This window comes from Rana temporaria, chromosome 2 (assembly GCF_905171775.1).
Source record: "Rana temporaria chromosome 2, aRanTem1.1, whole genome shotgun sequence".
In the NCBI taxonomy this organism is placed as follows: domain Eukaryota; kingdom Metazoa; phylum Chordata; class Amphibia; order Anura; family Ranidae; genus Rana; species Rana temporaria.
Window position 1 is genome coordinate 525,400,660 of NC_053490.1, and position 13,272 is coordinate 525,413,931.

Below are 13,272 nucleotides of genomic sequence, written 5' to 3' on the forward strand. Positions count from 1 at the left end.
AGAAACACAGATGAGGTCACACTTAACCCCTTCAGCGCCCCCTTGTGGTTAACTCCCAAACTGCAATTGTCATTTTCACAGTAATCAGTGCATTTTTAATGCATTTTTTGCTGTGAAAATTACAATGGTCCCAATAATGTGTCAAAATTGGCCGAAGTGTCCGCCATAATGACGCAGTCACAAAATAAATCGCTGATCGCCGCCATTAGTAGTAAAAAAATAATAATGAATAAAAATGTAATAAAACTATCCCCTATTTTGTAAACGCTATAAATTTTGCGCAAACCAATCGATAAACGCTTATTGCAAAATTTTTTTACCAAAAATATGTAGAAGAATACGTATCTGCCTAAACTGAGGAAAAAATATGTTTTTTATATGTTTTTGGGGGATATTTATTATAGCAAAAAGTAAAAAATATTGCATTTCTTTCAAAATTGTCGCTCTATTTTTGTTTATAGCGCAAAAAATGAAAACCGCAGAGGTGATCAAATACCACCAAAAGAAAGCTCTATTTGTGGGGAAAAAAAGGACGCCAATTTTGTTTGAGAGCCACGTCGCACGACCGTGCAATTGTCATTTAAAGCGACGCAGTGCCGAATCGCAAAAACTGGCCAGGTCCTTTACCTGCCTAAAGGTCCAGGTCTTAAGTGGTTAAGTTTGGTCAATCTCAGGTTTTTAGTCACCCGGGACTAATAGAGCGAATCTTCCTCCTTCCCATCCTGTCGATGTATGTCAGCCGTGGCTCAATGTAAATATGAAAATTAGGAGCTCCCAACAGTGCTTATATCTTTAAAAAACATATATTTATTAAAATCCCATGTATCACACTCACATGTATTGGGTGCTCCAGTGCACCAACTGTACACAGGATATAAAATTTGGATCCCAAGCTCTGCAACAGCTCTGGAAATCTCAGCGTCTCATCAAACCATCTGCCCCTCCCCTACGCGTTACGTCACAGGGTCACGTGACTTCCTGTGAGGAAATCCCCCCCCCCGAGGAAGTCACGTGACCCTGTGACGTAACGCGTAGGGAAGAGGCAGATGGTTTGACGAGATGCTGAGCGTTCTTCCCACTGAGGTGAAACATCTTAAGCACAATTTTTTGAGGATCTGTGAAGATAAAGGGAAGTTTTATATTAAACTTTTTTTCACTGGAGCGACCTGTTCATTTTATGAATTTGGACTATATCAGACTGCAACTTTGAAGCAAGTCAGTCATAAGATGGGTCAAGTGCAGCAGGGGGCTGATCTGTTTAGTCTTTAGTCGGTGGTTGGGAACGTATGAGGTATTGGGGCCCCTGACATCACCAAAGGGCCCACACGTCATGTTCAGTACATGAGATGCTACAGAAGACTGTGGAAATACTACAGGAGATAGTTAGAGACAGGGTTTGACAAATTTGCTTGGAATCTAGGAGCCAGCTAAAAAAGTTAGGAGCCAGAAAACGCGCCCAGTCGCGACGAGCTTGCGCGCAGAAGCGAACACATACGTGAGCAGCGCCCGCATATGTAAACGGTGTTCAAACCACACATGTGAAGTATCGCCGCGATTGGTAGAGCGAGAGCAATAATTCTAGCCCTAGACCTCCTCTGTAACTTAAAACATGCAACCTGTAGATTTTTTTAAACGTCGCCTATGAAGATTTTAAAGGGTAAAAGTTTGTCGGCATTCCACGAGCGGACGCAATTTTGAAGTGTGACATGTTGGGTATGAATTTACTCGGCGTAACATTATCTTTCATAATATTAAAAAAAATGGGGATAACTTTTCTGTTGTCTTATTTTTTTATTTAAAAAAGTGTAATTTTTTCCCCAAAAAGTGCGCTTGTAAGACCGCTGCACAAATACGGCATGACAGAAAGTATTGCAACGATCGCCATTTTATTCTCTAGGGTGTTAGGATAAAAAATATATATATATAATGTTTGGGGGTTCTAATTAGAGGGAAGAAGATGGCAGTGAAAATAGTGAAAAATTACATTAGAATTGCTGTTTAATTTTTTTTTTTTTTTTTTTTTTTGCCCCCCTTCCAAGCCAAGTCGCCAGGACTCTATTTCTAGTCGCCATGGCGACCTGGCGCCCGGGATTTGTCGAGCCCTGGTTAGAGACTATGGGCCAGATTCAGGTAGATCCGCGTAACGTATCCGATTTCCGTTACGCCTCCGCAACTTAGACGGGCAAGTGATGTATTCTTAAAGCACTTGCTCCGTAAGTTGCTGCGGCGTAGCGTAAATCGGCCGGCGTAAGCCCGCCTAATTCAAATTTGGATCAGGGGGGCGTGTTTTATGTAAATGTACTGTGATCCGACGTGATTGACGTTTTTCCCGAACGGCGCATGCGCCGTCCGTGGAATTTCCTAGTGTTTATTGCTCCAAAGTACGCCGCAAGGACGTCATTGGTTTGGACGTGAACGTAAATGACGTCCAACCCCATTCACGGACGACTTCCGCAAATGACGTAACTTTTTCAAATTTCGACGCGGGAACGACGGCCATACTTTACATTGGTACGCCGCACTTACGCCACCATATAACAGGGGTAACTATACGCCGGGAAAAGCCTAACGTAAACGGCGTAACTTTACTGCGTCGGCCGGGCGTACGTTCGTGAATTTGCGTATCTAGCCGATTACCATATTTCGACGCATAAATCAGCGTACACACCCCTAGCGGCCAGCGTAAAATTGCAGTTACGATCTGACGGCGTAAGAGACTTGCGTCTGTCGGATCTAATAGATATCTATGCGTAACTGATTCTAAGAATCAGGCGCATAGATACGACCGGCCGGACGCAGAGATACGACGGCGTATCTGGAGATACGCCGTCGTATCTCCTCTAAGAATCTGGCCCTATGGGTTTGCTGCAGGTGTGGTTGGAGGCTGCAGGACACAGACAGAGCCTGGGAACATGTTACAGGAGACTGCAAGAGATCACTTCCAACATTGTCCCTTTCTGCTGGGGTCCGGGGGCCACACAATAAGTACCAAAGGGCCCAGAGCCGTCTTTAATATTGATTGAACCCTCTACAAACATTTTCTTGGGCCCTCCCGAATCCACTTATTAACTATTTGTGGGCAGTGCGGGCTCTAGGGGAAGCTGCTTTGGGCCCCACAACAATGACTGAGCCCGGGTCAGCTTCCCCTTTTGCCCTCTGTTAAAGACAGCCCTGAAAGAGCCACATGTGGCCCTCAGGCCGCAGGTTGGGCACCCAGGGCTCCTTCAGCCCGATGAATCTGAGTTTTTTTAATGCACGTCTGCCAATTCACTTTAGACTTTCAGTTGAACCTATACAAGCAGGGAGCTGTGTCTTTATGAGACCCCCTAACATACCAGTCTGATCTCGCTGCCATCCCAGATAGACCGAGGGGCCCCGCAGCCCAAAAGAGAAGTCAAGAAATACCGTACAAATGCTAAATGCAAATGTTTCTCTGCTAAGTCTTCACTTGAAGAAAGTTTTACCAGGAATATATAATGAAGGTAGAGTCAAAGGTCCCCCTTAAGCAAACTGCTCTGGGCTGACATGTATTTAAATCAGGTGGCGCTTTCTGCGGAGGAGCCGCCATTCTCATCTTTTAAACATCGGAACAGATTGTGTTTGTCCCCTCAGTGTCAACTCGCATTTTTGTCAACACAGTCTCTCCATTCTGCCCCGCTTACCAGGGTTGTGTTGTATAACTCTGCCTCCTGGGGGCCCTGAGCGTCTACAGAATAGGGCCAAAGTCAGATGCTGCCAAAGATGGATGGAATGGATGATTCTACAAGTCAACTGAGTCTTGGCTTGTAGGTAACGTACATGATACAGATTTATATTTTTACAGGATTGTTCTCACTATGGACATCCTTGGAAAAGTAGGCTCTGTTACAAGAAATATGTTGGATAGAAATCATCATATGAAAAATTATTGGTGATTCCATCAAACCCTAAGGTTCATCTAAGGTCCCATCACACCCTAAGGTTCATTCAGGGTTCCATCAAATCCTAAGGTTCATCCAAGGTCCCATCACACCTTAAGGTTCATTCAGGGTTCCATCAAACCCTAAGGTTCATCCAAGGTCCCATCACACCCTAAGGTTCATTCAGGGTTCCATCAAACCCTAAGGTTCATCTAAGGTCCCATCACACCTTAAGGTTCATTCAGGGTTCCATCAAACCCTAAGGTTCATCCAAGGTCCCATCACACCCTAAGGTTCACCCATGGTTCTATCAAACCCTAGGGTTTAGCCAGGGTTCCATCAAACCCTAAGGTTCATCCAAGGTTCCATAAAACCCTAAGGTTCAGCCAGGGTTCTATCAAACCCTAAAGTTTAGCCAGGGTTCCATCAAACCCCAGGGTTTAGCCAGGGTTCTATCAAACCCTAAGGTTCATCCAAGGTTCCATAAAACCCTAAGGTTCAGCCAGGGTTCCATCAAACCCTAAGGTTCAACCAGGGTTCCATTAAACCCTAGGGTTCATCCAGGGTTCCATCAAACCCTAAGGTTCAACTAGGATTCCATCAAAATCTAAGGTTGATCCAGGGTTCCATCAAACCCTAAGGTTCATCCAGGGTTTCATCAAACCCTAAGGTTTAGCCAGGGTTCCATCAAACCCTAAAGTTCATTCAGGGTTCCATCAACCCTAAGGTTTAGCCAGGGTTCTATCAAATCCTAAGGTTCATCTGGGGTTTCATCAAACCCTAAGGTTCATCCAGGGTTCCATCAAATCCTAAGGTTTAGCCAGGGTTCTGTCAAACCCTAAGGTTCAACAAGGTTTCCATCAAACCCTAAGGTTCAACCAGGGTTCCATCAAACCCTAAAGTTCAGCCAGGGTTCCATCAAACCCTAAAGTTCATTCAGGGTTCTATCATACCCTAAGGTTCACCCAGGGTTCTATCAAATCCTAAGGTTCGTCCGGGGTTTCATCAAACCCTAAGGTTCATCCAGGGTTCCATCAAATCTTGATAATCCTGAAATCCTAACAACCAATTTAAGGGGCATTCTTCTCTTTAACCACCAATGTAAAGAGTGTTCTTCCCACTGATCATCAATGTAAGGGACATTCTACTTACTGATCACCAATGAACTTCCCAGTCTTAATCTATAGGGTTCAATATTGAGTTGGCCCACCCTTTGCAGCTATAACAGGTTCAACTCTTCTAGGAAGGATGTCAACAAGGTTTAGGAGAGTGTCTATGGAAATGTTTAACTATTCTTCCAGAAGCGCATTTGTGAGGTCAGGCAGTGATGTTGGACGAGAAGGCCTGGCTCGTAATCCACACTCTAATTTATCCCAAAGGTGTTTTATCGGGGTAAAGCCAGACCAGTAAAGTTCCTCCACCCCAAACTCGATCATCCATGTCTTTATGGACCTTGCTTTGTGCACTGGTGCGCAGTCATGTAGGAACAGGAATGGGCCGATCCCCAAACTGTTCCCACAAAGTTGGGAGCATGAAATTGTCCAAAATGTCTTGGTATGCTGACTCCTTAAGAGTTCTTTTCACTGGAACTAAGGGGCCAAGCCCAACCCCTGAAAAACATCCCCACACCATAATCCCCCCTCCACCAAATGATTTGCACCAGTGCACAAAGCAAGGTTCATATAGACATTGATGAGTGAGTTTGGGGTGGAGGAAATTGACTGGCCTCAACCCGAGAGTGGAGACTGCGAGCCAGGCCTTCTCTTGCAACATCAGTGCCTGACCTCACAAATGCGCTTCTGGAATAATGGTCAAACATTCCCTTAGACACCCTCCTAAACCCTTGTAGACGGCCTTCCCAGAAGAGTTGAAGCAGTTATAGCTGCAAAGGGTGGGGCCAACTCAATATGGAACCCTACGGACTAAGACTGGGATGCCATTAAAGTTCATGTGTGCGTAAAGGCAGGTGTCCCAATACTTTTGGTAATATAGTGTATATTGTCAGGTCCACTAAGGTGTGCTAACTAGCACTTAGGGCGTGCCTAAATGAAATGCAGTAATGACTGCGGGGGGCCACTTTAGCGAGCATTAAGTGCACATTTCAGCATCACTAAGCATGCATGAACTTAACATGGAAAATAAGTCTGATGCCCTTTAACAACCAGAAGGGTAATGTGGGTGATGACTTTACCGGTGAAGTGGATTGCCCCTTTAAACTCTGTCTTGCTGTATAAGTTTACCGCTCGTATAATTACGGCTCAAAGAAGTGGCGGGTGACGTCTCCGGATCCCTTTTGTCGTAGAGCCACGCTCCGCCATGGATCATAAAGAGAGGCTGAGTGGCCCTCGGGGTCCGATTTTATTATTCCTTATCTTCTAATCCTTTTTGCTCTGCTTTTCCAGAGCGCGCCAATCACGTCTCCCATAATGAACATTTCACAATGATAGAAAAGAAACCTCAGACTCCGAGTCCATTATCCCGGGATGGAGGACATAATAGACAAGTTATTTGCGCTTCAGAAAGTGGAGCATTATCGCTCGCTGTGGATTCAATCACACGAGGCCGCGGTGACACGAAGAGTCTTTCAGAGACGTCCTGGTGGAGGAGCACCACCGAGTCTCCAGAGCATGAACCCCTGTCCTGCCATCCTCTGCAACTGCCGTATAGATGTATTCTGCCCAAATATATGTATTCTGCGGCTCTACCTGTCCTACTGACCACAAATGTAAGGGGCCACATCATTTATGACCACCAATATAAGTACACAGCTTTCATACCGATCACAATGTAAGGTGCCACTTCTTCAATGACCATCAATATATAGACACACCTCTCCTACAGACCAGAATGTAAGGGGCCACTTCTTCAATGACTATCAATGTAAGGACACACCTGTCCTACTGACCATAAGTGTAAGGGGCCACTTCTTCAATGACCACCAATGTAAGGACACACCTGTCCTACTGACCACAATGTAAGGAACAACTTCTTCAATGATGACCAATGTAAGGGGCCACTTCATCTAAGACCACCAATATAAGGACACACCTGTCCTACTGACCACAATGTAAGGAACAACTTCTTCAATGATGACCAATGTAAGGGGCCACTTCATTTATGACCACCAATATAAGTACACACCTCTCCTACTGACCACAATGTAAGGGACCACTTCTTCAATTACCACAAATGTAAGGACACACCTGTCCTACTGACCAAAAATGTAAGGGACCACTTCATCTTTGACCACCAATATAAGTACACATCTTTCGTACTGATCACAATGTAAGGGGACATTTCTTTAATGACTTGCTTATGTAAGGGCACACCTTGCCTACTGACCACAAAGTAAAGGCTAGAGCCACTTCTTTAATGGCCACCAATGTAAGAAAAAACCTCTCCCACTGACCACAATGTAAGGAGCCACCTATTCAATGACCACTCACATAATGGCACACCTCTACCACTGACTACAATGTAAGTGCCCACTTCTCCTATGACCTTCAATGTAAGGACAAACCTTTCCTGTTGACCACAATGTAAGGGGCCACTTCTTCAATGACCATCAATGCAAGGACACACCTGTCCTACTGACCACAATGTAAGGAACCACTTCTTCAATGACCATCAATATAAGGGCACATTTCTCCTATTGACCACAATGTAAGGAACCACTTCTTAAATGACCACCAATGTAAGGACACACCTCTCCTAAAGACCACAATGTAAGGGACCACTTCTTCAATGGCCACCAATGTAAGGACACACCTTTCCTTTTGACCACAATGTAAGGGGCCACTTCTTCAATGACCAACAATGCAAGGACACACCTGTTCTACTGACCACAATGTAAGGGACCTCTTCTTCAGTGACCACCAATGTAAGGACACACCTATCCTAAAAAAACACAATGTAAGGGGCCAATTCTTCAATGGTCACCAATGTAAGGGCACATCTGTCCTACTGACCAAAAATGTAAGGGGCCACTTCATCTTTGACCACCAATATAAGTACACACCTTTCGTACCGATCACAATGTAAGGGTACACTTTATTAATGACTGCTCATGAAAGGGAACACCTTGCCTACTGACCTCAATGTAAGGACTATAGCTACTTTTTCAATGGCCACCAATGTAAGGACACACCTGTTCTACTGACCACAATGTAATGGGCCACTTCCCCAATGACCATCAATGTAAGTGTGCACTTGCATTGATAGTCAGTGGGATGAATGCTCCTTACATTGGTGATCAGTGAGAAGAATGTTCCTTACATTGGTGATCAGTGAGAAGAATGTCCCTTACATTGGTGATCAGTGGGAAGAATGTTCCTTACATTGGTGATCAGTGGGAAGAATGATCCTTACATTGGTGATCAGTGAGAAGAATGTTCCTTACATTGGTGATCAGTGGGAAGAATGCTCTTTACATTGGTGGTCAAAGAGAAGAATGCTCCTTAAATTAGTTGTCAGGATTTGATGGAACCCTGGCTGAACCGTAGGGTTTGATGGAACCCTGGTTGAACCTTAGGGTTTTATGGAACCCTGGATGAACCTTAGGGTTTGATGGAATCCTGTTTGAACCTTAGGGTCTGATGGAACCCTGGATGAACCTTAGGGTTTGATGGAATCCTGGCTGAACCTTAGGGTTTGATGGAACCCTGGATGAACCTTAAGGTCTGATGGAACCCTGGATGAACCTTAGGGTTTGATTGAACCCTGGATGGGTACACCTTTCTTAATGACCATGATGTAAGTTACCACTCCTTCAATGGCCACCAATATAAGGACACACCTTTCCTATTGACCACAATGTAAGTGACCACTTCTTTGATGACCACCGTTGTAAATACCTGTCCTACTGACCTCAATGTAAAGGTCCATGTCTTTGTGACCACCAATAGGAGGACACACCTGTCCTACTGATCACAATGTAAGGGACCACTTCTCCAATGGCCACTCATGTAAGGGCACACCTGTCCTACTGACCACAATGTAAGGGGCCCTTTCAGTGAACACTCATATAAGGAGAGATTCCTCCACCGACCAGCAAACTATTGTAGGGAATCTGCATGTATTTCTCAAAACTAATATTATTTTAAATTGTGTAAATAATTTTATCAAAAAGAACAGGAATGGATTAGTTAAAAATTACCCACCTTGGGTATAAGATACACTAGAAATGGCACATTCTTTATTATTTTATTTAAATTTTATTATTTCTGTAACCTACTAAACTTGCTAATGATCTGTAGATAATTTTAAGCAGGGCTTCCTTGGGGCCTGAAAATAATTTAAAGGGTTCCTCTGGGGTAAAAAAAAAAGTTGAGAAAGGCGGATGTAGATGATCCCTGGGTCAAAATCCGGACGTGTATTGTTTGAAATAATAGTTGTGAGTCGATTGGATTTGTGAAATTACATTTAGCTGCATATGCAGATCCCAGTGAAACATCGCCACCTAGTGTTCAAATTAGAAAATGCTAAGAATATTTGCGAAACAAGCATGTTTTAAACATTGTATAAGATACGGGCATGATTTGTTTTTCTCGATAATATCATTGGCCCAGATTCAGCATAGCTTGCGCTATATTTGCGGGGGAGCAGGGCAACGATTTTGCAAATATTTTGCGCTGCCCTCGATTCACGGAGCAGTAGCTCTGTGAACTGCGAGGGCGCGCCGGCAAATTTGCCCGGTGTAAGCGCGCGCAAGTTAAATGATCCCGCCGGGGGCGGGAATCATTTAAATTAGGCGCGCTCCCGCGCCGAGCGTACAGCGCATGCTCCGTCGGGAAGCTTTCCCGACGTGCATTGCGGCAAATGACGTTGCAAGGACGTCATTTGCTTCAAAGTGAACGTGAATGGCGTCCAGCGCCATTCACAAAGCACTTACGCAAACGCCGTGAAATTCAAATTTCACGGCGCGGGAAGGCCGGCTATACTCTAGCATTGGCTGCCCCTGCTATTAGAAAGGGCAGCCTTGTGCTAAAGTTGCCGTACGGAAACTCCGTACCTGGCTTGCACGGGGCCCGCGCAAGCTTGTGAATCAGTGGTAGTATGCAATTTACATACTACACGCTGATACACAATGGGAGCGCCCCCTAGCGGCCTCCGCAAGAATGCAGCCTAAAATCTGCGAGGCATAAGAGCCTTATGCCGCGCAGATTTTAGGCTGCAGCCGGTGTAACGAGGTTCCTGAATCAGGAGCACTCGTTACACCGGAGCAAGTCAGCAATTGCGCCGTGTAACTTATGGTTACACGGGCGCAATTGCTTCTTGAATCTGGGCCATTGTATAAGATAAGGGCATGATTTGTTTTTCTCGATAATATCATTATTTGTTTCCTAAATTATGGTTGCATGATATCTGCGGCCGCCTCCCCCTTCCTGAACCGTATTTATGTATTTATTCATATATTATTATTATTATTAATAATAATAATGTATTTTTTTGTTTCAAGTCTGGGTGTTTATTGTTATTTTAATTTTACTATTATTACCCTAACCCTAACACAAAATAAATTATTATTATTATTATTATTATTATTATTATTATTATTATTATTATTGTTAATAATGTATTTTTTGTTCGAGTCTGGGTGTTTGTTATTTTATTATTATTATTATTTATATATATATATATATTTTTTAACATCAGCAGCTACAAATACTGCAGCTGCTGACTTTTAAAATAAGGACACTTACCTGTCCAGGGCACCCACGATATCGGCCCCCAAAGCCGATCTATCGCTCAGCTCTCGGGTGCTGCCACTGCCATCTTCGGTAAGGGAATCAGGAAGTGAAGCCTTGCTGCTTCACTTCCTAGCTCCCTACTGCACATACGCAAATTGCGCTGCGCGATTTCACTAGTCCCTGCTTTTTTCTGTGACCTGTGTGTCTCCCAGAAGACAGCGGGGGGACGACAACGAAAGAAGTGTCATTGATACCCGCGGGTAGCTTGGGTATCTATGCCCGGAAGTGGGAGTAAATACCTGTATTACACTGGTATCTGCTCCCCCCTCCCTCCTGAAAGGTGCCAAATGTGACACCGAAGGGGGGCGAAAAGCGGAAAGTTCAATTTTTGGTAGGAACTCCACTTTAAATGTGATGTATAATGATATGCTTCTTAAATTCTGAAGATATTTAATGTAATTTTTAGAGCCAATTATCCCCCTGACGAAGACGGCACACAGGTCGAAACGTGTTGGGGTTCTCACACCGTATAGCATTATGTAATGTAACGATGTGTATACTTGTGTTTACATGCTGTATTGTGGATTATGTATTGTACCATCTGGCCAGAATTCATATATTGTATTTTAAATACATTATGAATTTTATAGTATTATTAATCCTACTTTTTTTGACCCTGTTACATTGCTGTTAAAAAGCCCCATTGGGGAAATGTTTCCATATTATCTGTTTCGGGGGGGGGGGGGGGGGGGTGCAGCTCATACATCTCTCCCACATGTGTCTTTCCCATACTAAATCATTTCACCATTTCTCTGGATGACCTTCCGGTGATTCTACCGGATTTGCCCCTGAGACCTCCCACAGCTACAATTATTCTGTAAATAACATCGGCACAATTATCCTGATCCGGAGTTCTACAATATCCCCGCACACACATAATATGATACAGATAATAGACTTTCTGTTGCTCAGGATAGAGTGTAATATTACAGGTCGGAATCTCACAATAAGCACAATCTGCGCGTTTTAGCGGCGCGGCGAGGAGGAACCTGAGAGCGATAATGCGTTCGGAGAAACACAAGGTTACAGACGGTGTCCTTACTTTATGTTTTGCAGGTTTGGTGACGGCGCTGCAGGTGATCATAGACAAGGAGAACATACAGGTGGCCCGGGGTCAGTCGGCGGGACTCTTGTGCACTTTCACCACCAGTGCGGCGCTAACGAACCTCAACATTATCTGGACTGTGACGCCTCTGTCCAATGCCAACCAGCCTGAACAGGTAAGAAAGACATCTTTTAGTTTTAACTACTTAGACCCCTTTCACACTGAAGGGTTTTTACAGCGTTTTAGCGTTAAAAATAGCGCTATTAAAACGCTCATAAAACGCTCTCCATGCATCTCAATGGACCCTTTCACACTGAGTTCTGCGAGAAGCATCTTTGGAGCAGCTTTTGGGCGCTGGAAAAAAAACGCTCCAAAAACGCCCCTCTCCATTGAAATGAATTGAAAGCGCTGTAAAAACGCCTTACCCTTTCACACTGAGGCGCTGCAAAAACGCCCTAAGGCCCTTTTCACATTGAGGAGTTTTTTTAGGCGGTGCAGCGCTAAAAATAGCGCTGCTATCCCGACTGAAAAACTCCTTCACTGCAGACTCAATGTGAAAGCCCGAGGGCTTTCACACTGAGGCGATGCGCTGGCGGGAGACAAAAAAATCTCCTGTCAGCAGCATCTTTGGAGCGGTGAGAAAACTGCACCGCTAGCGGCCAATTCCCGCGACAATCCCGGCCGCATAGCGCCGCTATTTTTAGCGGCGATATACCGCCAACGCGGCTACAGATCCAATGTGAAAGGGGCCTAAAACGTTAGGGTCTTAGCGCTGCTTTACCAGCACATTGGGTTTGCAGATGAGGCTTGGCTCGAAAAATGCTCGAAAAACACTCGAAAAACACTTAAATAACGCTAGAAAAATGACGGGAAAAGGCTTGAATAACGCTCAAAAACTATGGAAAAACGCTCAAATAACACTCGAAAAACGATTGAAAAACGCTTGATTAACGCTCGAAAAACGATGGAAAAACGATTGAATAACGCCCAAAAAACACTTGAAAAACACTTGAATAACGCTCAAATAACGCTTGAATAACGCTCAAAAAACACTTGAAAAACACTCGAATAACGCTCGAAAAACGATGGAAAAACGCTTGAATAATACTCGAAAAACGCCCTAGTGTGAAAGGGGCCTTAACCACTTCAGCTTCGGGAAGAATTTACCCCGTTCCTGACCAGAGCATTTTTTTGCGATTCGGCACTGGGTCGCTTTCCCACAAATAGAGCTTTCTTTTGGTGGTATTTGATCACCTCTGCTGTTTTTATTTTTTGCGCTATAAACAAAAATAGAGCGACAATTTTGAAAAAAATGCAATATTTTTTACTTTTTGCTGTAATAAATATCCCCCAAAAATATATATAAAACATTTTTTTCCCTCAGTTTAGGCCGATACGTATTCTTCTACATATTTTTGGTAAAAAAAATCGCAATAAGCGTTTATCGGTTGGTTTGCGAAAAATTTATAGCCTTTACAAAAAAGGGGATAGTTTTATTGCATTTTTATTAAAAAAAATTCTACTAATGGCGGCAATCAGCGATTTTTTTCGTGACTGCGACATTATGGCGGACACTTCG

The 13,272-nt window shown here is 44.0% G+C and overlaps 1 protein-coding gene across 1 annotated transcript in view; it reads left to right on the plus strand.

Moving 5' to 3' along the window:
* The window catches only part of IGSF11 (immunoglobulin superfamily member 11), a 386,896-nt gene that overhangs the window by 332,336 nt on the left and 41,288 nt on the right, over window positions 1–13,272 (plus strand). The window contains exon 2 of the mRNA XM_040339112.1: window positions 11,705–11,868. Coding sequence (XP_040195046.1) covers window positions 11,705–11,868 — 164 coding nt within the window. The remainder of the gene's footprint in view (window positions 1–11,704; window positions 11,869–13,272) is intronic.